The following is a 27,740-nucleotide window of genomic DNA, read 5'->3' on the forward strand; positions in this document are numbered from 1 at the left end:
CTAGTCACCTCTGTAGGTATCTGTGTGTATCTGAGCTAGTCACCTCTGTAGGTATCTGTGTGTATCTGAGCTAGTCACCTCTGTAGGTATCTGTGTGTATCTGAGCTAGTCACCTCTGTAGCGATCTGCGTGTATTTGATTCTGCAGTCTGGGTGTTTGGGGGGTTATTGGGCTCATTTTATTTCTCTCTAGGGTGATTCAGTGTATGTGCTTCTGTTTCTGGATCTGTTACTAAATCTGTTTATATGGAAAGATGTACTTTTGATTTATTTAAGAAATTTATATTTTGTTTATTGGGTCTGCAAGTAAAATAAAATAATGCATTGTAGCCCTGGGTGAAGCACAAAGTAACATACAGAAACTGCTTCTAATGGGCAGCAAGTGTGCTTTAAAAACCCCAAGTTATGCACTCAGCAGGTTAAACACCTTTATTCAAAGGGACATGAAAATCAAAAATGTAACTTTCATGATTGCGATAGAGAATTTATTTCTAAAATATTTTACCAGGAAGGAATGAATGAATGCCATTAAAAAAAACTTTGTTTAAAGTCATATGTACATATGCTTGGCAGTAATGCTCTACTAGGAGGTAGCTGGTGATCGGTGGCCACAAACATGCCTCTTGTCATAGTCTCATTAGATGTATTCAGCTAGCTCTCAGTAGTGCATTACTGGTCTCTTGAGCTGGCTTTAACTGTTCTCAATGAAAATTGCTATAGGACGTCTGTTCTAAGAGTCAGAATTACATAATTAACCCTTCATAGAAATAACTGAAAACAGGAATATAAAAAAATGGATATCACCCCATTCTCATAAAAGAGACATTTCTGTATGATCTGGTTTTAAGGCCCTCTTGGTATAGGTTACAGCCGGGAAAGATTAAAGGCTGTGAATGGGGATTAGACAAACTTGTTTTGTAACATTTCCCTGTTACATTTTCCAAAAATCTTTATTTTCCTTCCTGCTTACGATTTAGTGCCCAGACTCCCCAGATTTTGCGGTGGTCATGTTATTGCAAATCTCCGCCACTGCATGATTGCGCTCTCTGTGTCTCTGGGGGGATTATTATTTAGCACAAGTTATCCTTCTGTAAATGTACCTGTGTCACTGCTAGATGTGTATGTGCGTGCGTCATTGTCAGTATGTAAAAAATTAATTTTGCAATGTTATAGCGCTGCGAATCTGTTGGCGCTCTACAAATAACCGATAATAATAATAGTAATATATTTAAAGCCCTAACATTCTCTTTCCTTTACAGATAGCAGAGGTCACACTATTAATTGCAAACTACATAAACTACTATGCATCTCAGCATGGGGCTGCGCCACATCACACACTCAACTTAATGTCACCTCCAAGAAGCACATCCGTGAAAAAGCTCTGGGACTCTGAGAGCTGCAGCCTCCTTCCTGCTGCCCGCTGTACCAAGGGTCCGACGCTATTGTGAGGGTCCCTCCTGGGAATAATCCCCACCTCATACCATGCAGACTTGTTATGTAAAGCCAACAGTCGCTCATCGCCAGTGACAGAGTGCAAGACACTGTTTTTTTTCTTTTCTCTGCACTGCTATTTGATTAGCTGTCAATATTAGCGAGATCAGAAAACAGCTTCAGCTATTATATGGCAGAATAATCATTTGTTCTTTTGATATACAGATACAGCAAAGAGCCATTCCAATAATGTCAAAATATGTTATATTTTATTAATAAAAAAAATAATTAATATTTGTAATTCTGCCCCACTAGATTGCTTACCAGAGTTTTGAAACATCTTCTAATAACTGATAAACAAGACAGCAGAATGGCTGGGAAAACTCAATAGGACAGTAACCAAACCATTGTTGTGCAGTAACCTGGGAGGAAGGTCAGCGAATAAACCACATTCATCCATTAGGCCAAGAGAAAAACATATGTGGAAATGCATCTGTTACACAGAACGTTTCATAAAATAAAGCATTGTTACTTCTGTTTGGCCCATACAGAAACATAATAGTCAAATAATGTTTTTCTTTGCCCTATTAGCGATTAGCAATTTATTTAAAGACGTGGTTTTACAACCTACAGCAAATCTATTGATAGAGCATGAGAGCTTATTGCCTAGTTTTGTAATGAGTTTAATTACAGCAAAGTATAGATAAGAATAAACTTGTATTCTGAAATAGGTACTTAATAATGTCTGCACTGATGGTACAGTGATAAGGGAGAAGTAAAGATTATTTTGGTAGCCTTTTTACTGAAAATCTATGTAAAAATGACTATATTATTGCAAACAATACTACTTATTATAGAAGTGTCCAACCAAAACAATGCAGTTTGACTACTATAATAAGTAGTGTCACAGTACCACTGCTTTTTAATTTTACAATTCTTATAGTGCTCAGCCATTATTTGTTGAAAATGGTCAGAATATAAAATGCTAATAATGTTTGGAGGTTTGAATTCCAGGCTATAGCATAAAGTAATGTAGTTTAATTCTTTCACCACAAGAGGGTGCAACAGGGTTAATTAATATTCATTTACATCTAAAAACGTCAAGCACGTGTTTATTTGACAAGGGTTTCTACAAATATTATTTGAAGTTCTTACCTAAAAGTTGTTAAGCCTGCTCAAAAAAGCGCACTACAAATTTCTATAAATGATCAAATCTTTAACTGTGAAACGTGGTTGCATTGCTGATGTTGTGGGCAAAAAATGTAGCTTAGAAACCACTTGTAGAAAGCAATATCCTTATCTTTTGAGTTTAATTCCCAATACTTTTTTTTTGTACAATCACACTATACACAGTACATCTGTAAAATGAGTTACAGGCAGCAGTGAGAAATATTGCCACATCTGTGTACTGCAAATATATTTACTGGTCATATGAAATGAAAGGTGTATAAAAGTGCACAAATGAAAATGATGTAATGTGTTAGACCAGGGCTCGACAAACCCAGGAGCCAGGAAGTCACTGGCTCCTAAAATTTTACCCCTGGCTCCTAAATTTCCATATATCTATATACAAATACAACTGTCTGGCCTCTAAATGTACGTCTGGCTCCTACATTTTAAACAGATTTGTCAACCCCTCTATTTTATTATTGCACTATTGCCTGCATATGACACACAGTCAGCTTGAGAGCTGCAATGCACTACCTGTATATGTCTAGTGAGCCAATGAGTAGAGGCATATGTGTGTAGCTACTCATCACCAGCTAACTCTCAGTAGTGTATTGCTGCTCCTGAGCTTATCTAGCTATGCTTTTCAACAAAGGATACCCAAGAAAACTAAGTACATTTTATAATAGAACAGTAAATTGGGAGATTTATATATATTTTTGACTTGCATATCCCTACGTTTACCACCTACGTTTATCCCACTACACTTGTAAAAATTATTTAGTATTTATGGTGTTTACTACTGTGCGACTGGGTTACTGTATGTGACCTGCAACGATTCTGAATGTTTAGCTATTGTTTTTGTTTCGCTAGCTGCTGATTTACCTAGAACTGGAACACTTGACGTACATAACGTTTACTATGACATTTTTGTTTTAGAGAACATGAATTTATCTTTAAAATTAGAAGGAAAAAAAACTAGTTTAAAATTGTTATAATTTCCTTAGCTTCTAAAACTTTTCTCTTTATTGACTTTTTTTCATATTAAACTCGATAGGGATTCTGTAAACATTATGTTAAAATAAAGATGTATGAGAGTCTTACAAGCTACTTGTTTTATCTACGTTTTATTCTTTTGGAACTATACAATATTAACCGAGCAAACGTTTGAATTGCATCTACATTATCATTTCTGTCATGCTTGTGCAACGTATTTTTTTTCTTCAACCAATTTACGGCATTAGGGCGTTCCATCTCGTCCTTACAGCGCTGGGCTTTTATTCCATTAGGATGGCATAGAACGTCCTACCTTATATGGTATACAGCATTTTTTCTCAACCGCGGTCCTCAAGTAGCCCCCAACAGGCCAGGTTTTCATTATAGCTGAACTAGAGCACAGGTGAAATAATCAGCTGATGGGTGAGAGCAGGTTAGTAACTATGGCTACTGATCAGCTGATTACTTCACCTGTGCACTAGTTCGGCTATAATGAAAACCTGGCCTGTGGGGGGTATATGAGGATTGTGGTTGAGAAACACTGGGGTACTGCAGCCTCCTTTTTATTTATTATATTTTCAGTGGCATATGCAGATATGCTGTAAGGGCCCTGTACACCAGCATTTGAGCACCACACCCTCTTGGACAGTCAGCAATGGCTTGTATGACATAAATTAAAGGGGCATGAACACTTTTTTTTCATTATGCAGATAGAGCATAGAATTTCCAATTTACTACTATTTAAGTTGCTTAGTTCTCTTGTTATCCTTCGCTGAAAAGGATACCTAGGTGGACTCAGAAGCTGTGAGCTAGCTGTTGATTGGTGACTGCACATATGTCTTGTCATTGGCTTACTGATATGTGCAGCTAGCTCCCAGTAATCAACTGTTACACCTTTGATAAAGGATAACAAGAGAATGAAGCAAAATTGATAATTGGAGTAAATTGGAAAGTTGTTTTAAAATGTATGCTCTATCTGAATCATGAAAGAAAGAAAAAAATGGGTTTCATGTCCCTTTAAGTCTTCACTGATGCAATACACACCAGGCATGAATCCTTATCTAATCACACAAAGCATATGTGCGTATGCTGCCGAAACAATAACTTTTACTAGAAGCATTTTTACTAATGGAAGTATATTGCAAAAATGCTTCAACTTAAAACTGGAATGCAGTTGTGCATATTAAAAAATGACTTTAATTTGTACTGTAAGTCTGCAATGAAACCAATGAAGATACAGATTTTTTACTAAAATGGAACATCAGAGAGGGTAGTAAATCCCAGACTTGCTATCTGCTGATTACTGGCTGTGATGTAACAGAATCCTTTAAAAGGTTCATGCAATAATTAGACATGCTGTGGAAACTATAAAGACCAACATTATGTTTGTGCACAACTAGTTCTGCTGTTTGGTGCTAAAATATATTAACCTTTTAAAGCCGTTATGCCGTTCCATTCCGTCATAATTAGACTGGGCTTTAAAGCCGTTATGACGGAATGGAACGTCATAACTAACGGCTGTCCTGAAGCCTTCTGTGCTTCAGGGATTTAATCGCGGTCTGGAGGGCGTTCCTAGGATTGTAGGGACGCCCCCCAGATGCGATCCAATAATTGAAATCTCGCGATCGTATGCACGATCGCGTAGTTTCAATTTGTCTACATCGGAACAGTTGTTCCGATGTAGGCACTTTAACCCTGTCACGAAAGGGTTAAAGTTATTTTATGTTGTTATTGTGTTTGTACTGTGACAGCCTGAGCCGTTGAGTCTCTTTACACAATAGAGGGGAGGGTTCAACTGAAGGGCCAGTAATATGGGCCTCCATACTGAGCTTTAAAGGGACATTAAACCCAACATTTTTCTTTCATGAGTCAGACAAAGAATACAATTTTAAACAACATCCCAATTTACTTCTATTATCTAATTTGCTTCATTCTTTAGATATCTTTTGTTAAAGAAATAGCAATGCACATTGGTGAGTCAATCACATGAGGCAAATACGTGCAGCCACCAATCAGAAGCTACTGAGCATATCTACATATGCTTTTCAGGAAAGAATATCAAGAGAATGAAGCAAATTAGATTATATAAGTAAATTAGAAAGTTGTTTAAAATGGTATTCTCTATCTGAATCATGAAAGAAAAAATGTGGGTTTAATGTCCCTTTAATCCAGCTCATCTACAGCCTATAACTATTCTAGTCCCACAGCTGGAATAGAGGTATCCTATGGTCATTTATTTGTGGTGCATAAAGCAGTTATTTTAACTTTAATATTTACAACCCCTTTTATTTAAAGGGATACGCTACAGCTTGTCATTTAAAGACACTTTTTAATTCACTTCTATTTTCAAATGTGCTTTGTTCACTTGGTATCCCTTGTTGAAAAAGAATGTGCACATATCCTACACTAGTGGGAGCTGCTGCTAATTGGTGCCTGCACACATTTGTCTCTTGTGATTGGCTGACTAGATGTGTTCATCTTGCTGCCAGTAGTGCAATGCTGTTCATTCAGCAAAGGATAATAAGACTACGAAGCAAATTTGTTAATGGAAGTAAATTGGAAAGTTGTTTAAGATTGTATGTTCTATCCAAATCATGAAAGAAAATGTTGGGGCTTTCCTGTCCCTTTAAGTGCTAAAGTGTTTTATTAAGCACAGTACAGGGCAAAACAGCTTTGATAGCTATTGGTAATAATCTAAAAAAACTATCAAGTCTCAAGCCCTCATGTTACCTTTTTTATTTAATTGAAAGGAATATTAAATGCTAAAATGTATTTTCTTTTTACAATTAAACCTCATGTATAGAAAAAGTATTATTAAGCACTACACTTGCAGCTGGTGGTGGGTCAGACCGAGCCATCCGATTTATGAGTTGGTTCTCCTTCCCAGGCATAGGCAGTACTTCCTTTACTTTAGCTCTCCAGTCATATCAGGGTTAAACATTCCTAGAATAGCCCTGTGTAATACAAGCATTATAATAGTGCTGAATATCTCACTATGGTTTACAAGCTGTTTACTGAGCTTTTAAAGACACAGTCTACTGTAAAATGTTCTCCTCTGTAATGTGTTCCCAATGATCTATTTTACCTGTTGGAGTATATTAAATTGATTACAAATACCTCATTTAGCTTTATTTTGTCATTTGAAATAGATTATTTTGCGATACAAAAGCTGTGTAAATATAATTGAGAAGAAAGTATACTCCCAGTTGGGGGTTGTTGAGATAAGTACTCAAATGTTCATTTTCAATTGATTTCGTTAAGGCCCGGATTCTAAAAAAAAATTCTACTTTCTACTCCAACAAAAAAAGGGGACTCACCCAGCAAGTGTCAAGATTTCTCCCATACAAATAATGAGAGCTCTCTGTTATGTAAATGTTTTTTTAGACATCCAGTGTACTTAAATTACTATTTACGCTGTGCATAGTTAATAGGATTTATTCCTGGGTAATTTACCTACAAGTTTTAAGTTTTTGATAAAATACAATTTTTGTTGAACAATTTCGTTATGAATTTTGATACACCTTAAAGAGATAGGATATCCAAATGTTGAAGAAATTAAAGGGACAGTCTAGTCCAAAATAAACTTTCATGATTCAGATGTAATTTTAAACAATTTTCCAATTTACTTTTATTACCAATTTTTTGCTTTGTTCTCTTGGTATTCTTAGTTGAAAGCTAAAACAAGGAGATTCATATGCTAATTTCTAAGCCCTTGAAGGCTGCCTCTTCTCTCAGGGCATTTTGATAGTTTTTCACCACTAGAGGGTGTTAGTTCATGTGCTTCATATAGATAACATTGAGCTCACACACATGGAGTTCCTAGGAGTCTGTCAAAAGAACAGGGGGCAGTTTGCAGAGGCTTAGATACAAGATAATCACAGAGGTTAAAAGTGTTTTTATGTAACTGTGTTGGTTATGCAAAACTAGGGAATGGGTAATAAAGGGATTATCTATCTTTTAAAACAATAAAAATTCTGGTGTAGACTGTCACTTTAAAAGTGATGCAGCATAGCTGTAAACAGCTAACTTGAAAATATCACCTGAACATCTCTATGTAAAAAGGGAAGATATTTTACCTCAAAATGTATTCACACCCCACTGTAAAGAGACTTTAAGTAGCCAATCATAATGCTAGTCCCAGGACTTGCAAGGGAGTGTGCATCTGGCATGTGCAGGCAGAGTCATGTTATTTTCCTTTTCGGTTTTAGGAAGTTTACTATGAAAACGCATGATCAAAGCAATGCATGACCTCAGTACTTCTGATTGGCTATTTTTTTTATTTATTTTTTCAGCTTGCAGCCGAATCAGAACTGTTCACAGAGCACTTACACTAGTGAGCTGAAACAATTGTGGGGTAAATTATCTTCCCTTATTACATAGAGATGTTCAGGTGATATTTTCATGTCAGCTTTTTACAACTATGCCGCATTGCTTTCAAGTGATTTATCATATGGGTATTATGTCCATTTAACAATACCATTTTTCCCTGCATATTTTTGTGTGAATGGTTCAATTATTAATTTTGTAAGATTTTTAAATTACGAATTTTATTGTGAACTTTTGTAATGTATGAATATCCTTCCCAAATGAAAATTCAGTATATGCCCCTTAGAGAGACATCCTGGTTTCAGGGTAAAAAGTGACTTTATATAATTCCACCAGGGAAATAGGACTAGAGGGCATTTATTTAGAATCTCACCAGCCCAGGGAGGTCTTTTTATAATCAGGGGTCTAAGTATACAAGCAGAGATAATATAAGGAGGCTTTGTGTGTTTGTCTATAAAGAGTGATAAAAGAACAAAAATAGCTAGTTCATTTTAAAAAATAAACCTAAAGGAACAATTTCCTATTCCTTTTATACTCTACGCTGGTATAACAAGTAATTGTAAACCCATCAAGAGTAATCAAGTTTTTAAAGTACACTGTCCCTTTAAGGTGCAATATTTAAAAGGCAATTTTGATGAAGGTTTGTGAGGAATTTTCAGTTGAAAGAGGTGAGCTAAAGAAATAGGACATCAGAGGACTCAACAATTATTTGGAAATCTCAATACAATAATACCAGATTCTGCCTTAAAGGGACATATTGTATTTAATGATTTGCATAGAACATACAATTTTAAACATCTTTCCAATTTACACTATTATCAAATTTGCTTCATTCTCTTGTTTTTTTGCTAAAGAAACAGCATTGCACTTCTGGCAGCTAGCTGAACACATCTAGTTAACCAATCACAAGAGATAAATATGTGCAGGCACCAATCAGATAGCTCCCACTTGTGTAGGATGTGTGCGTAATCTTTTTCAACAAGTGCTACATTTAGCCACCAATCAGAAAGGGCTACCCAGGTGCTGAACCAAAAATGGGCTGGCTTCTAAGCTTACATTCATGCTTTTTCAAATTAAGGTACCAAGAGAACAAAGAAAAAATGCTAATAGGAGTAAATTAGAAAGTTGCTTAAAATTGCATGCTCTATCTGAATCATGAAAGTTTAATTTTTTAATATCCCTCTGCTCTGCTCCTATAGAGACAAAGGTTTGCTGAGGTTTCCTGTCATGAACAATAGGACTAAGGGCTGAATTTTCTGACTCTTAGGTCTGGTGAGAATAACTAAATAGTCTTGCTAGTACTGAGAGGATTGTTTTTCTTGCTAAGTTCAGTTTTGGGTGAGAAGGAGAGATACATTAAAATATAATGCTGAAAAAAAATATTGAATTAATTTTCTCTATGGCAGTGAGTTTTTGATAATTAGGTACTAAGTATTGTTCAGCAAGAGCTAGGCTGTAAACTGCAATGGAAAGAGGGTCTGTTTGGAAACCTTAGGGCACTCTGGGCTGGGCGCACTACAATAACTATTGGCAGTAAAACCCCTTAAAACCACCATTGACCTCTTTATACCTAAAAGTCTTACCAAGAAATGCACTGTAAACAGGGAATCAGCATTAACAAACACCTTCCTATGAGTTTGATTTGCTTTTGGAATATTGCCAGCTAAAATGTTACATTTGTGGTAATTGACATCAAATTGTTACATTAATGGAGCGCGGTATATGTCAGCTTTTATATAAATCTGCTATGGCTGCTTAATATGGTTACAACACCATAAGCCTACACCAACACTTCAAAAAAAGCTGACATTTTGATAGTTTAGAATCTAATGAAATGTTAAGATGTATCCCATCATTTGGAAATATAAGTACTTAAAGGGGTTAGTGGGAGACTGTTTTTGCATTCTTTTAAGCACTAAGGTATTAGTTTTTTTATGAAATGTAAAATGATACCTTTATTTGGCTAATATTTCAGCTTCTTTTTGTACTCTATTTTACATACCTCTTAGACGTTGCATTATAAGGAGATATCAGTTGTAGATAGTGTTGCTTTGCTGATCATTGATAACCACTTTTTACATGGACTGGATACTTGTTACTTGTGCTAAATAAAAACACTGAATGTTTTTTTTTATGTTTCTAATTTTTTTAATAAAGAATCAATTTTATTACAAGACTTTGTGATCATTTAAGTACATCATTTGTAGACCTCTGTTTAAGATTTGAATTTCACCAAATACATTTCTTTATGATTTGAAATAAGAAAGAGAAAAAAACTGAAATAACCAACACCTATCGCACACTCTAAAGGATCCAGCAGTTATTGGGGTGGAGACAACAGTATAGCGCAAGGACCTGATAAAGGAATAATCTAATCCACAAACTAAGTGCTCTAATTCATCAGACTTTTAGGTTAGTGCTAGTGTCCATTGATAAATATGTGCTTAACCCTGGAAGCCACAACACATTGCAGCTCCACTAATGATTGGCTGGTACATGTGTATGCTGCTTCTAACTCACCATTTGTATTCTGCTTAGGATTTATAGTAACACATATTATTGCCTCTTTAAAAACTGGTCAAAGAACATGCTTTTCCATATTACATTCATTATAAACAGATGGGTTAAAGGGACAGTATACACCAATATTCATTTTTTTTTTTTAAATCTTTTTTTTTTAATTAACGTTTTAAATTACATATTCAGACTCGGGTTTTATCATTCTCAAGATTAAAACATAATTTATGTAAGAACTTACCTGATAAATTCATTTCTTTCATATTGGCAAGAGTCCATGAGCTAGTGCTGTATGGGATATAAAGTTTCCCAAACCTCAAAATGCCTATAAATACACCCCTCACCACACCCACAATTCAGTTTAACGAATAGCCAACTAGTGGGGTGATAAAGAAAGGAGTAAAAAGCATTAAAAAAAGGAATTTGGAAATAATTGTGCTTTATACAAAAAATCATAACCACCATAAAAGGGTGGGTCTCATGGACTCTTGCCAATATGAAAGAAATTAATTTATCAGGTAAGTTCTTACATAAATTATGTTTTCTTGTAATTGGCAAGAGTCCATAAGCTAGTGACGTATGGGATAGTAATACCCAAGATATGGAACTCCACAGAAGAGTCACTAGAGAGGGAGGGATAAAAATAATAGCCATTTTCCGCTGAAAAAATTAATCCACAACCCGAAATATAAGTTTATTCTCATAAATGAAAAGAAAAAACGTAAACATAAGCAGAGGAATCAAACTGAAACAGCTGCCTGAAAAACTTTTCTACCAAAAACTGCTTCCGAAGAAGCAAATACATCAAAACGGTAGAATTTAGTAAATGTATGCAAAGAAGACCAAGTTGCTGCTTTGCAAATCTGATCAACTGAAGCTTCATTCCTAAAAGCCCACAAAGTGGAGACTGATCTAGTAGAATGAGCTGTAATTCTCTGAGGCGGGCCTGACCCGACTCCAAATAGGCCTGATGAATCAAAAGCTTTAACCATGATGCCAAGGAAATGGCAGAAGCCTTCTGACCTTTCCTAGAACCAGAAAAGACAACAAATAGACTAGAATTCTTCCTGAAATCTTTAGTAGCTTAAGCTCTTACAACATCCAAAGAGTGTAAGGATCTCTCCAAAGAATTCTTAGGATTAGGGCACAAAGAAGGAACAACAATTTATTTCATGTAATTAGCAAGAGTCCATGAGCTAGTGACGTATGGGATATACATTCCTACCAGGAGGGGCAAAGTTTCCCAAACCTCAAAATGCCTACAAATACACCCCTCACCACACCCACAAATCAGTTTTACAAACTTTGCCTCCTATGGAGGTGGTGAAGTAAGTTTGTGCTAGATTCTACGTTGATATGCGCTCCGCAGCAGGTTGGAGCCCGGTTTTCCTCTCAGCGTGCAGTGAATGTCAGAGGGATGTGAGGAGAGTATTGCCTGTTTGAATTCAATGATCTCCTTCTACGGGGTCTATTTCATAGGTTCTCTGTTTTCGGTCGTAGAGATTCATCTCTTACCTCCCTTTTCAGATCGACGATATACTCTTATATATACCATTACCTCTACTGATTCTCGTTTCAGAACTGGTTTTGCTTTCTACAAACATGTAGATGAGTGTCCTGGGGTAAGTAAGTCTTATTTTCTGTGACACTCTAAGCTATGGTTGGGCACTTTTTTAATAAAGTTCTAAATATATGTATTCAAACATTTATTTGCCTTGACTCAGGATGTTCAACATTCCTTATTTTCAGACAGTCAGTTTCATATTTGGGATAATGCACTTGAATCAATTATTTTTCTTACCTTTAAAATTTGACTTTTTTCCCTGTGGGCTGTTAGGCTCGCGGGGGCTGAAAATGCTTCATTTTATTGCGTCATTCTTGGCGCTGACTTTTTTGGCGCAAAAAATCTTTTCTGTTTCCGGCGTCATACGTGTCACCGGAAGTTGCATCATTTTTGACGTTCTTTTGCGCCAAAAGTGTCGGCGTTCCGGACGTGGCGTCATTTTTGGCGCCAAATAATGTGGGCATCTTATTTTGCGCTAAAAAAATATGGGCGTCGCTTTTGTCTCCACATTATTTAAGTCTCATTTTTCTTTGCTTCTGGTTGCTAGAAGCTTGTTCCTTGGCATTTTTTCCCATTCCTGAAACTGTCATTTAAGGAATTTGATAAATTTTGCTTTATATGTTGTTTTTTCTCTTACATATTGCAAGATGTCTCACGTTGCATCTGAGTCAGAAGATACTACAGGAAAATCGCTGTCTAGTGCTGGAACTACCAAAGCTAAGTGTATCTGCTGTAAACTTTTGGTAGCTGTTCCTCCAGCTGTTGTTTGTATTAATTGTCATGACAAACTTGTTAATGCAGATAATATTTCCTTTAGTAATGTACCATTACCTGTTGCAGTTCCATCAACATCTAATGTTCAGAATGTTCCTGATAACATAAGAGATTTTGTTTCTGAATCCATCAAGAAGGCTATGTCTGTTATTCCTCCTTCTAGTAAACATAAAAAATCTTTTAAAACTTCTCTTTATACAGATGAATTTTTAAATGAATATCATCATTTTGATTCTAATGACTCTTCTGGTTCAGAGGATTCTGTCTCGGAAGTTGATGCTGATAAATCTTCATATTTATTTAAAATGGAATTTATTCGTTCTTTACTTAAAGAAGTACTAATTGCTTTAGAAATTGAGGATTCTGGTCCTCTTGATACTAAATCTAAACGTTTAGATAAGGTCTTTAAATCTCCTGTGGTTATTCCAGAAGTTTTTCCTGTTCCTGGTGCTATTTCTGAAGTAATTTCCAGAGAATGGAATAATTTGGGTAATTCATTTACTCCTTCTAAACGTTTTAAGCAATTATATCCTGTGCCGTCTAACAGATTAGAATTTTGGGACAAAATCCCTAAAGTTGATGGGGCTATTTCTACCCTTGCTAAACGTACTACTATTCCTACGTCAGATGGTACTTTGTTTAAGGATCCTTTAGATAGGAAAATTGAATCCTTTCTAAGAAAAGCTTATCTGTGTTCAGGTAATCTTCTTAGACCTGCTATATCATTGGCTGATGTTGCTGCAGCTTCAACTTTTTGGTTGGAAACTTTAGCGCAACAAGTAACAGATCATGATTCTCATAATATTATTATTCTTCTTCAACATGCTAATAATTTTATCTGTGATGCCATTTTTGATATTATCAGAGTTGATGTCAGGTTTATGTCTCTAGCTATTTTAGCTAGAAGAGCTTTATGGCTTAAAACTTGGAATGCTGATATGTCTTCTAAATCGACTCTACTTTCCATTTCTTTCCAGGGTAACAAATTATTTGGTTCTCAGTTGGATTCTATTATCTCAACTGTTACTGGTGGGAAAGGAACTTTTTTACCACAGGATAAAAAATCTAAGGGTAAAAACAGGGCTAATAATCATTTTCGTTCCTTTCGTTTCAACAAAGAACAAAAACCTGATCCTTCATCCTCAGGAGCAGTTTCAGTTTGGAAACCATCTCCAGTCTGGAATAAATCCAAGCCTTCTAGAAAAGCAAAGCCAGCTTCTAAGTCCACATGAAGGTGCGGCCCTCATTCCAGCTCAGCTGGTAGGGGGTAGGTTACGTTTTTTCAAAGAAATTTGGATCAATTCTGTTCACAATCTTTGGATTCAGAACATTGTTTCAGAAGGGTACAGAATTGGTTTCAAGATAAGACCTCCTGCAAAGAGATTTTTTCTTTCCCGTGTCCCAGTAAATCCAGTGAAAGCTCAAGCATTTCTGAAATGTGTTTCAGATCTAGAGTTGGCTGGAGTAATTATGCCAGTTCCAGTTCTGGAACAGGGGCTGGGGTTTTATTCGAATCTCTTCATTGTACCAAAGAAGGAGAATTCCTTCAGACCAGTTCTGGATCTAAAAATATTGAATCGTTATGTAAGGATACCAACGTTCAAAATGGTAACTGTAAGGACTATCTTGCCTTTTGTTCAGCAAGGGCATTATATGTCCACAATAGATTTACAGGATGCATATCTGCATATTCCGATTCATCCAGATCATTATCAGTTCCTGAGATTCTCTTTTCTGGACAAGCATTACCAGTTTGTGGCTCTGCCGTTTGGCCTAGCTACAGCTCCAAGGATTTTTACAAAGGTTCTCGGTGCCCTTCTGTCTGTAATCAGAGAACAGGGTATTGTGGTATTTCCTTATTTGGACGATATCTTGGTACTTGCTCAGTCTTTACATTTAGCAGAATCTCATACGAATCGACTTGTGTTGTTTCTTCAAGATCATGGTTGGAGGATCAATTCACTAAAAAGTTCATTGATTCCTCAGACAAGGGTAACCTTTCTGGGTTTCCAGATAGATTCAGTGTCCATGACTCTGTCTTTGACAGACAAGAGACGTCTAAAATTGATTTCAGCTTGTCGAAACCTTCAGTCACAATCATTCCCTTCGGTAGCCTTATGCATGGAAATTCTAGGTCTTATGACTGCTGCATCGGACGCGATCCCCTTTGCTCGTTTTCACATGCGACCTCTTCAGCTCTGTATGCTGAATCAATGGTGCAGGGATTACACAAAGCTATCTCAATTAATATCTTTAAAACCGATTGTACGACACTCTCTAACGTGGTGGACAGATCACCATCGTTTAATTCAGGGGGCTTCTTTTGTTCTTCCGACCTGGACTGTAATTTCAACAGATGCAAGTCTTACAGGTTGGGGAGCTGTGTGGGGATCTCTGACGGCACAAGGAGTTTGGGAATCTCAGGAGGTGAGATTACCGATCAATATTTTGGAACTCCGTGCAATTTTCAGAGCTCTTCAGTCTTGGCCTCTTCTGAAGAGAGAATCGTTCATTTGTTTTCAGACAGACAATGTCACAACTGTGGCATACATCAATCATCAAGGAGGGACTCACAGCCCTCTGGCTATGAAAGAAGTATCTCGAATTCTGGTTTGGGCGGAATCCAGCTCCGGTCTAATCTCTGCGGTTCATATCCCAGGTATAGACAATTGGGAAGCGGATTATCTCAGTCGCCAAACGTTGCATCCGGGCGAATGGTCTCTTCACCCAGAGGTATTTCTTTAGATTGTTTAAATGTGGGAGCTTCCGGAAATAGATCTGATGGCGTCTCATCCAAACAAGAAACTTCCCAGGTATCTGTCCAGATCCCGGGATCCTCAGGCGGAAGCAGTGGATGCATTATCACTTCCTTGGAAGTATCATCCTGCCTATATCTTTCCACCTCTAGTTCTTCTTCCAAGAGTAATCTCCAAGATTCTGATGGAATGCTCGTTTGTTCTGCTGGTAGCTCCGGCATGGCCTCACAGGTTTTGGTATGCGGATCTTGTCCGGATGGCCTCTTGCCATCCGTGGACTCTTCCGCTAAGACCAGACCTTCTGTGGCAAGGTCCTTTTTTCCATCAGGATCTCAAATCCTTAAATTTAAAGGTATGGAGATTGAACGCTTGATTCTTGGTCAAAGAGGTTTCTCTGAGTCTGTGATTAATACTATGTTACAGGCTCGTAAATCTGTATCTAGAGAGATATATTATAGAGTCTGGAAGACTTATATTTCTTGGTGTCTTTCTCATCATTTTTCTTGGCATTCTTTTAGAATTCCGAGAATTTTACAGTTTCTTCAGGATGGTTTGGATAAAGGTTTATCCGCAAGTTCTTTGAAAGGACAAATCTCTGCTCTTTCTGTTCTTTTTCACAGAAAGATTGCTAATCTTCCTGATATTCATTTTTTTGTACAAGCTTTGGTTCGTATAAAACCTGTCATTAAGTCAATTTCTCCTCCTTGGAGTTTGAATTTGGTTCTGGGGGCTCTTCAAGCTCCTCCTTTTGAACCCATGCATTCATTGGACATTAAATTACTTTCTTGGAAAGTTTTGTTCCTTTTGGCGATCTCTTCTGCCAGAAGAGTCTCTGAATTATCTGCTCTCTCTTGTGAGTCTCCTTTTCTGATTTTTCATCAGGATAAGGCGGTGTTGCGAACTTCTTTTGAATTTTTACCTAAGGTTGTGAATTCCAACAACATTAGTAGAGAAATTGTGGTTCCCTCATTATGTCCTAATCCTAAGAATTCTAAGGAGAAATCGTTGCATTCTTTGGATGTTGTTAGAGCTTTGAAATATTATGTTGAAGCTACTAAGTCTTTCCGAAAGACTTCTAGTCTATTTGTTATCTTTTCCGGTTCTAGAAAAGGCCAGAAAGCTTCTGCCATTTCTTTGGCATCTTGGTTGAAATCTTTAATTCATCATGCCTATGTCGAGTCGGGTAAAACTCCGCCTCAAAGGATTACAGCTCATTCTACTAGGTCAGTTTCTACTTCCTGGGCGTTTAGGAATGAAGCTTCGGTTGATCAGATTTGCAAAGCAGCAACTTGGTCCTCTTTGCATACTCTTACTAAATTCTACCATTTTGATGTATTTTCTTCTTCTGAAGCAGTTTTTGGTAGGAAAGTACTTCAGGCAGCGGTTTCAGTTTGAATCTTCTGTTTATGTTTTTCATTAAACTTTATTTTGGGTGTGGATTATTTTCAGCAGGAATTGGCTGTCTTTATTTTATCCCTCCCTCTCTAGTGACTCTTGCGTGGAAAGATCCACATCTTGGGTAGTCATTATCCCATACGTCACTAGCTCATGGACTCTTGCTAATTACATGAAAGAAAACATAATTTATGTAAGAACTTACCTGATAAATTCATTTCTTTCATATTAGCAAGAGTCCATGAGGCCCGCCCTTTTTTGTGGTGGTTATGATTTTTTTTTTGTATAAAGCACAATTATTCCAATTCCTTATTTTATATGCTTTCGCACTTTTTTCTTATCACCCCACTTCTTGGCTATTCGTTAAACTGATTTGTGGGTGTGGTGAGGGGTGTATTTGTAGGCATTTTGAGGTTTGGGAAACTTTGCCCCTCCTGGTAGGAATGTATATCCCATACGTCACTAGCTCATGGACTCTTGCTAATATGAAAGAAATGAATTTATCAGGTAAGTTCTTACATAAATTATGTTTTCTCTATTAATGTTGTTAGAATTCACAACCTAAGGTAGAAATTTAAATGAAGTCCGCAAAACTGCCTTATCCTGATGGAAAATCAGAAAAGGGGATTCACAAGAAAGAGCAGATAATTCGGAAACTCTTCTAGCAGAAGAGATTGCCAAAACGAACAACACTTTCCATGAAAGAAGTTTAATGTCCAAAGAATGCATACGGAGAAGCCTGTAAAGCCTTCAAAACCAAATTAAGACTCCAAGGAGGAGAGATTGATTTAATGACAGGCTTGATATGGACCAAAGCCTGTACAAAACAGTGAATATCAGGAAGCTTAGCAATCTTTCTGTGAAATAAAACAGAAAGAGCAGAGATTTGTCCTTTCAAGGAACTTGCAGACAAACCTTTATCCAAACCATCCTGAAGAAACTGTAAAATTCTAGGAATTCTAAAAGAATGCCAAGAGAATTTATGAGAACACCATGAAATGTGAGTCGTCCAAACTCAATAATAAATCTTTCTAGAAACAGATTTATGAGCATGTAACATAGTATTAATCACTGAGTCAGAGAAACCTCTATGACTAAGCACTAAGCGTTCAATTTCCATACCTTCAAATTTAATTAAGAATGCCAGGAGAATTTATGAGAAGAACACCATGAAATATAAGTCTTCTAAACTAGATAATAAATCTTCCTAGAAACAGATTTACGAGCCTGTAACATAGACTGATCTAGTACCAAGATACCGTCCAACTAAGGAAACACCGCAATACCCCATTCTCTGATTACAGAGAGTAGGGCACCGAGAACCTTTGAAAAGATTCTTGGAGCTGTCGCTAGGCCAAATGAAAGAGCGAAAATTGGTAATGCTTGTCTAGAAAAGAGAATCTCAGAAACTGATAGTGGTCTGGATGAATCGGAATATGAAGATATGCATCCTGTAAGTCTATCGTGGAGATATAATGCTCTTGCTGAACAAAAGGCAGAATAGTCCTTATAGTCACCATTTTGAAAGTTGGCACTCTTACAAAACGATTCAAAATTTTCAGATCCAGAACTGGCCTGAATGAAATTTCTTTCTTTGGGACAATGAATAGATTTGAATAAAACCCCAGACCCTGTTCCTGAAACGGAACTGGTATGATTGCCCCTGAAAGCTCTAGGTTTGAAACGCACTTCACAAAAGCCTGAGCCTTTACTGGATTTGCTGGGATGCGTGAGAGAAAAAATCTTCTCACAGGAGGTCTTACTCTGAATCTTATTCAGTACCCTTGAGAGACAATACTCTGAATCCATAGATTTTGGACAGAATCTGCCCAAATGCTTTGGAAGAATCTTAATCTGCCCCTTACCATCTGAGCTGGAATGAGGGCCGCATCTTCATGCAGACTTGGGGGCTGGCTTTGGTTTCTTAAATGGCTTGGATTTACTCCAACTTGAAGAAGGTTTCCAATTGGAACCAGATTCTTTGGGGGAAGGATTGGGTTTCTATTCCTTATTTTGTTGAAAGGAAAGAAAACGGTTAGAAGCTTTAGATTTACCCTTAGGTCTTTTTATCCTGAGGCAAAAAAACTCCCTTCCCCCCAGTGACAGTTGAAATAATCGAATCCAACTGAGAACCAAATAAATTATTACCTTGGAAAGAAAGAGATAATAATCTAAACTTAGATACCATGTCAGCATTCCAATATTTGAGCCACAAAGCTCTTGTAGCTAAAATAGCTAAAGACATAGATTTAACATCAATTTTGATGATATCAAAAATGGCATCACAGATAAAATGATTAGCATGTTGAAGCAAGCGAACAATGCTAGACAAATCGGGATCCATTTCCTGTTGCACTAAACTTTCCAACCAAAAAGTTGATGCAGCTGCAACATCAACCATAGAAATGGCAAGCCTGAGAAGATAGCCAGAATATAAATAAGCTTTCCTTAGATAAGTTTCAAGTTTCCTATCTAAAGGGTCCTTAAAGGAAGTACTATCTTCCATAGGAATAGTAGTACGTTTGGCAAGAGTAGAAATAGCCCCATCAACTTTGGGATCTTTTCCCAAAACACCAATCTAACTGCTGGCAAAGGATACAATTTTTTAAACCTTGAAAAAGGAATAAAAGAAGTACCAGGCCTATTCCATTCCTTAGAAATAATATCATAAATAGCATCAGGAACTGGAAAAACCTCTGGAGTAACCACAAGAGGTTTACAAACAGAATTTAAATGTTTACTAGTTTTAGTATCAAGAGGACTAGTTTCCTCAACGTAATCAACACCTCTTTTAACAAGGAACGAATATACTCCATTTTAAATAAATAAGTAGAGTTGTCAGTGTCAATATTTGAGGAAGGATTTTCTGAATCAGATAGATCCTCATCAGAGGAGGATAATTCAGTATGTTGTCGGTCATTTGAAATTTCATCAACTTATGAGAAGTTTTAAAAGACCTTTTACGTTTATTAGAAGGCGGGATAGCAGACAAAGCCTTCTGAATCGCATCAGCAATAAAATCTTTTATATTCACAGGGATATCATGTACATTAGATGTTGAAGGAACAACAGGCATTGTACTATTACTGATGGATACATTCTCTACATGTAAAAGCTTATCATGACAACTATTACATATCACAGCTGGAGATATAATCTCCACAAATTTACAACAGATATACTTAGCTTTGGTAGAACTGTTATCAGGCAGCAGGATTCCAACAGTGGTTTCTGAGACAGGATCAGATTGAGACATCTTGCAAATGTAAGAGAAAAAACAAAATATAAAGCAAAATTATCAATTTCCTTATATGGCAGTTTCAGGAATGGGAAAAAATTGCAAACGGCATAGCCCTCTGACATATATAAAGGCAAGAGGCATATAGGAATGGGGTTTTAAATAATGAAATTATTTGGCACCAAGTATGACGCAAAATTAAATTTTTTGGCCCTAATAACATCCGGAAATGACACACTCATGTCATTGCAGACGCAACCTTGTGCAAAGAAACTCGGTGTCCACTAAGACGCCGGAAATTATGAATTTGCGTCACCGGATGAACCTTTGCGCCAAAAAATTATCACGCCAAAAATGACGCAATAAACATCAGCATTTTGAGACCTCGCAAGCCTAATTTTGCCCGCGAAAATGTAATGAAAAAGCAGTCAATTTGAAAAAAAGACTATACCCCAGGTAAAAAAAATATTTTCCTAAATATGTTTTTTCTCCAAATATGAAACTGATAGTCTGCAAAAGGAAATATACATAAACCTGACTCATGGCAAATATAAGTACAATAAATATATTTAGAACTTTATATTAATACATAAAGTGCCAAACCATAGCTGACAGTGTCTTAAAGGGACATTATACACTCATTTTTTTCTTTGCATAAATGTTTTATAGATGATCTATTTATATAGCTCATAAAGTTGTTGTTGTTTTTTTAAAAAAAATGTATAGTTTTGCTTATTTTTATATAACATTGCTCTTATTTTCAGACTCCTAACCAAGCCCCAAAGTTTTATGTGAATACCGTCAGCTACCTTCTCCAGCTTGCTCCTGTTTGTGTAAAGGGTCTTTTCATATGCAAAAGAATGGGGACGGGGGAGTGTCTTATTTTCCACTTGAAGTGGGCTTTCCAGCTACCTTTTCAACAGAGCTAAACTAAGAACTTCTAAGTAAGTTTTTAAACAGTTTTATACTGGATTTTTATATCAGTATCTGTGCATCTTATTCTTTATAGTAGTGTGTATTACATGCAGTTATATAAAAATTAGTGTATACTGTCCCTTTAAGTAATGAAAACATATTTACTGAAAGACACCCATCCACATATAGCAGATAGCCAAACCGGTACTGAAACAGTTATCAGTAGAGGTAATGGAATATGAGAATATATCGTCAATCTGAAAAAGGGAGGTAGGAGATGAATCTCTACGACCGATAACAGAGAACCTATGAAAAAGATTTCCCGCAAGGAAAACCATAGAATTCAATAGGTAATACTCTCTTCACATCCCTCTGACATTCACTGTAGTCTGAGAGGAATCGGGATTCAAAATGCTGAGAAGCGCATATCAATGTAGAAATCTTAGCACAAACTTACTTCACCACCTCCATAGGAGGCAAAGTTTGTAAAACTGAATTGTGGGTGTGGTGAGGGGTGTATTTATAGGCATTTTGAGGTTTGGGAAACTTTACCCCTACTGGTAGGATTGTATATCCCATACGTCACTAGATCATAGACTCTTGCCAATTACAAGAAACTTCAATTCCATTCTTGAAAGTTTACATAGAACAAAATAGTTACATAAATAAGTCATTCGAGTAGTACTAAGTAGTCAGATAAGTAAACTGAATATATCATCAGTTTGAATTGCAGAGCCTATGTATATCCTCCACATTATCAGTTTATACAGAATTTTCCTATATTATACATATTTTTTACGAACATATATTCCTAATACATAGGCTTCCTTATTGTCAAAATAAACCATTGATTCCAACCTTAGGTGTTTACATAGGACATAGTAAGTATCACAAGAAAAAAAAATCCTTTACATTATTACCTTATACAAATTATATTGCATTGTATGGCATATTGTAGGCTTCTATATTCTTGTTTGGTTAATAACAAAGCCAATAGATGGTTAGAAGATTTACACATCTTCTGCATACTCATATTTGCATTCTTGTTTTTATGTGTTTAATCTGAGTTCTGAACCTTACAGACCCATCATTTTCTGTCTAATTTGTATCTTTAACTCTGCCTATCATATCTATGATTGTTGAGATCGAGGTGCAGCCAGAGAGGAGATCAACAACAACAAATATAAAAAAAAAAACCAATATCTACCATATTTTCCTCTGCCTGCCACCCCCTCCATCCTTTTGGTCTATTTCATAGCAATTCATCTCTCAGTCTACTTTCCATTAAATATGTAGTATTTTCAAACCTTTTAGTTAATACCTTTTGTATATCCCTATCTTGTATTTTAATCCAAAATTTCCATTTCACGAAGAACCTTTCAAAATCAATCTCAAGATTATACCAAATATCGTTTTGTTCTATCAGGAATTGTTTCTGTACTACATTTTTGCAGTCCCCTAACCTCTCTTCCTTTAAACATTCCCTAAAGACCTTTTTGTTCAGGGAAGCTTATCACCTGACTCATTAACAAATGAACAAGAAAAGAACGTGTGTGTTAATACACACAACAGGGCGCTAAATAGTTAGTGAAATAAATGAGAACAAATATATATACACACACAGTATAGAAATGTATACTAACAAATTTGCACACTGACTAATGAAAGTACATAACAGCAATATTATGCAATAATAACAAAGGTAACAGTGTTAGAAATAAATTCAAATAGAGTCCATATGTTAGCAACTAAAATGTCCAGATAACAAATACTTACAAATGTAGAATCCGTGTATTGAGTAATATATTAAAATTAGATCCAAGTCTATAAAGTCACGCTGCTCCTCCGGAAAAAGGGTGAACTCCACTGTTCCCAAAAAAGTACACTGAAAAAGATAGGAGAGAAGCGCAGACTCAAGTGTAGTATAAACAGTTTATTATTAAAAACACATTCGTTATGTGAAAACTCACAAGATGCTACAAGTCTTTGTGCACATCAAAAGCCGACTGCTATATATCACCTAGGATCCCCTCCGGTTACCCCTCCGGGTTTACGTGTCCGGATAGTTGTTATTCAAAGCGCCCTTGCTTATGGGAATTCGTCTCCACTGAAAGTCAAACGGACCCGCTCTGCAGTCGCGGGATGGTGACGTCCTTAGGGCGCTTAGCAATAGGTGGATCGCTGGATGCTTCTTTGGAAATACGGATCCCCCAAGGAACCAAAGTAGTAGGCAGAATACTTCAACGCGTTGCGTCCCAATCGACAGGACTTTGTCAAGAATTCCTAAGTTACTCCTCTGTGGCCCTTATATACCGGAGGTTGGTGAAATCACTCCATGAATATAATTGAATGTAATAAAATAATAGTGTATAAAAGGCACAGAGGAGAGCATAGTTTGCTTGCTAGAGAACACATAAAAAACATAGAATCAGGTTTTGATAACCACAGTGTATCCTATCACTTTAAAGTTTTTCACAACCAAAATCCCAGGACCTTAGTATTAAAATTATAGAATGGGTGGCACCAGACAAATGGGATACAAATAGGTTGCTCAAGCTGAGACAAAGGGAAACCTTTTGGATAAAAACCCTAGATTGTTTAGAACCAAAAGGGTTAAACATAGAATTAGATATTCAGGCTTTTTTATGATTCTATTCCTTTGGATGTATGAATTAGATTATTAAATGTTTTTATTCATGTATTAATTAATTTTACTATGTATTTATGGGCCTTTTTAATGATTATCTTATGATTGTATAGTCTATAAATAATATATATATTATGCTATTAGGGTAAGGTATTGTATGAATTGATTTACATGTATGATGGATTTTTCCTTGAAATGGTTAACATTTTTTTAATAGGGTTTCACATATCAACTATATTACATATTTGTGTTCTTTGGATTTGATATATTATACTAACATATGTTTAGCAAGCAAACTATGCTCTCCTCTGTGCCTTTTATACACTATTATTTTATTACATTCAATTATATTCATGGAGTGATTTCACCAACCTCCGGTATATAAGGGCCACAGAGGAGTAACTTAGGCATTCTTGACAAAGTCCCATTGATCGGGACAAAACGCGTTGAAGTATTCTGCCTACTACTTTGGTCCCTTGGGGGATCCGTATTTCCTAAGAAGCATCCAGCGATCCACCTATTGCTAAGCGCCCTAAGGATGTCACCATCTCGCGACTGCAGAGCGGGTCCGTTTGACTTTCAGTGGAGACGAATACCCATAAGCAAGGGCGCTTTGAATAACAACTATCCGGACACGTAAACCCGGGGGGGGGGTAACCGGAGGGGATCCTAGGTGATATATAGCAGTCGGCTTTTAATGTGCACAAAGACTTGTAGCATCTTGTGAGTTTTCACATAACGAATGTGTTTTTAATAATAAACTGTTTATGCTACACTTGAGTCCGCGCTTCTCTCCTTCTATCTTTTTCATTAACAAATGAACTTCACTTACCCAACAGTTGCCCTCATCTATCTCCTCACTAATATCATTCTCACCTTTGCAGTCCCCACCTCCTGTTTCCCATCTTCCCACCCATCTAGATTGTAAGTTCCCACTGGACTAGGGCCCTCAATTCCCCTTGTATTTGTCTGTAAAATTTGGTCTCTTATTGTATTGTTTCTCCATTGTACTTTTAATCCTTGTACCCATGGGCAGCGCTGTGGAATCTTTTGGCGCTTTATAAATAAAGAATAATACATTTTTCAGTGTTTTAAGGGAAGGTGCTCGCTGATTTTTCCAACCTTTTAGAATCAAATTCCTACTTAATATAATTAGCATAGACCAGAAGATCCTACATTGTGGGGTTTCTTTTCTGTTAAAGCTTAAGAATATCTGTTCTGCCAGTAATTCCACTTGTGCATTACACATTTTATTAGCCCAATATGCTACCATTCTCCAATATTTTTGTAGTTTAGGACATGACCATAAGCAATGTATTAAATTCTTTATTCATTTTACATTTCTCACAGTTATATCCATTTTGATTATTCCCTCATTGTGACATTATTTCAGGGGTAATATATGTCATCCATATTATTTTAACATGTTAACATAATGACATTGCGAGAGAGGCTACTTCTAAGAACAGTCTGTATTGATAGGTTAGGGAGACCCATATCCCTCCATTTTAATATAATCCTTTCCAGTTGTTTTTTATAATCTATATTGTTTATAATGTTATACAGTAATGAAATCGAGAATTTTTCATTTTTATATGCATTAAATACTGGTGATAGTTGGACAAGATCCCACATTTTCCCAAACTTTCTTATAAGTTTCAGACAATAATTTCTTATTTGTAAATATGCAAAGTAATGCTCCTTCTTAAGTTGGAATTGTGTTTGAATCGCCCTGAAGTCTATAACTTTAGGCATTAATTGTGACACTTTAACTAAGCCATGTTCCTTCCATGTTGAGCCCACATTAGATAGAAATCCCAGTTGGAAGTCCTGATTTACCTTAATTGAGAGAAATTGTGATACTGCAAATTTTAAATTTCGTTTTTTACAGATTCTATGCCAAGCGATTATTGGGTCCTTTAGTAGGTCAATTCTTTTAATATATAGCGGGAGCTTATTCATTTCTAAATGGACAATGTTTTCGAGGTATAGGGGTTTGACTAGCTTGCGATTCCAAATCTAATATAGTAAAATGTCCTATATCTAAGAGCCAATCTATAGCAATCTTCCCCACTGCTACTAGGTTATATAGAGAAATATATGGCACAGCCATTCCCAAATATATTTTTTTCAGTGTTTGTTTTTTGTAACTTATTCTGACTTTTTTGTTCTCCCATTAATATATACTAATAGATGAATTAATTTTCTTTATTTCATTTTTTAATTAGTAGTGGGATATTCTGAAAAATATATAATAATAAATTTATTTTACCGTATAGAGAAAGAGGGAGTGTTTCCCAATGCTTAAAGAGACACTGAACCCAATTTTTTTTCTTTCATGATTCAGATAGAGCGTGAAATTTTAAGCAACTTTCAAATTTACTCCTATTATCAAATTTTCTTCATTCTCTTGGTATCTTTATTTGAAATGCAAGAATGTAAATTTAGATGCCGGCCCATTTTTGGTGAAAAACCTAGGTTGTTCTTGCTGATTGGTGGATAAATTCATCCACCAATTAAAAAAGTGCTGTCCGGAGTTCTGAACTAATAAAAAAAGCTTAGATGCCTTCTTTTTTCAAATAAAGATAGCAAGAGAATGAAGAAAAATTGATAATAGGAGTAAATTAGAAAGTTGCTTAAAATTGCATGCTTTATCTGCTTTATCTTTTATATTTAGTGAGTATATTTCATCTGGGTCTGCGGAGAACTTAAGCCCTAGATACATCAGTTAAAGCTTTACTTCTTTAAAGGTTTGGGTATCTGAGTCCATGCTTTTATGGATCCACAATACTTCTGATTTGTTTTTATTAATTTTATAACCTGAAAATTATACAAATATTTCTACAGTTTGGCATATTAACTTGTGAGAACCCTGTGAACACAGAAGAAAGAGGTGTCTTATGGGACAGTATCGTGGGATAGACAGACGGGCAGGTCACAAACACTCTCTTGCAGGAGGGAGGGTACTCACATGCAAAGCGGCACAACAGTGTGCCTAACCAAGCAGGACAGGACCTTTAGTCGCCCGACAGACATTTACACAGGAACCCTCGCGTTTGTAGCAGCAGCCAGTCGTCGATAACAGAGGGTCTGACATCACAGTGGGAGCCGTCCGATGAGTAGCCAATACCAGTGCTAATAATCCGGCAATGAGTAAGTGCAATTGCGTGGACCAAACAGATTAACACACACGTAGAGCAGGTATAGTTCAACGGCCAACAATTTTATTTGGACCAGAAAATATTAAGAACATCAGATAAAAACGTACAGCAATGCGTTTCTCAACCCTTAGGTTGTTTCATCAGGCTATTACTAACAATGTCTACCTGCTCTACTTAAGACAAACACAGACCAATCACAGGCCGAGGCATGCTCACACACCTCCCAGGTGGAATAGGCGTTACAAGGTACGCCTATTGATGAATAATATCCACAAAACTTGGCCAATAGGAAGAAGTGTGGCAAGCCTAGGGCTGCGATATAGTTCATATAATGCACATAATTGACAATATATTTAACAAATAAATAAACAAGTGCAAAAATTAGAAATAATGATGATCGTGTGTACAGAAGAATTCTTGACGTCACCATTTATAATATATATATAGGTCACCATTTGGCAAATACATAAATGAACATAAATACATTAAATAAATCAAAGCTGCCAAAAATAACATGTACGAAGCCTATCTAAAACAGAATGATATAAAACATCTAATGACCTAAATATGCAACATGCCAAAAATCTACAAGGAATATATATTAAAAAATAACAATACAATAACTAATAAAAATAACACATAGCCCCAATCTATGAGCATATGGCATAAATTTCAGCAGTTAGTTATATGTGAATTAATTGATACACCGTGCAAATAGCAACACATAAATTATGGTCAGAAATTGATCTCATATTAAAAAATGCTTAAAAGATTAAAAAATTAAAAAATGTATTACTACACAAAAATCCACAGTATTATTCGCAGTAACAAAAAATGACATGTGCATAATAGAT

General features: G+C 36.2%; 1 protein-coding gene across 1 annotated transcript in view; it reads left to right on the forward strand.

Annotated features, from left to right (window-relative positions):
- The window catches only part of PLEKHH1 (pleckstrin homology, MyTH4 and FERM domain containing H1), a 260,142-nt gene extending 250,049 nt beyond the window's left edge, over window positions 1-10,093 (forward strand). Inside the window, exon 29 of the mRNA XM_053697836.1 lies at window positions 1,259-10,093. Within this exon, the coding sequence (XP_053553811.1) occupies window positions 1,259-1,447 (189 nt within the window). The 3' untranslated portion in view covers window positions 1,448-10,093. The remainder of the gene's footprint in view (window positions 1-1,258) is intronic.
- Window positions 10,094-27,740: the final 17,647 nt, after the last annotated feature.

The sequence above is a fragment of the Bombina bombina genome, chromosome 1, assembly GCF_027579735.1.
Source record: "Bombina bombina isolate aBomBom1 chromosome 1, aBomBom1.pri, whole genome shotgun sequence".
In the NCBI taxonomy this organism is placed as follows: domain Eukaryota; kingdom Metazoa; phylum Chordata; class Amphibia; order Anura; family Bombinatoridae; genus Bombina; species Bombina bombina.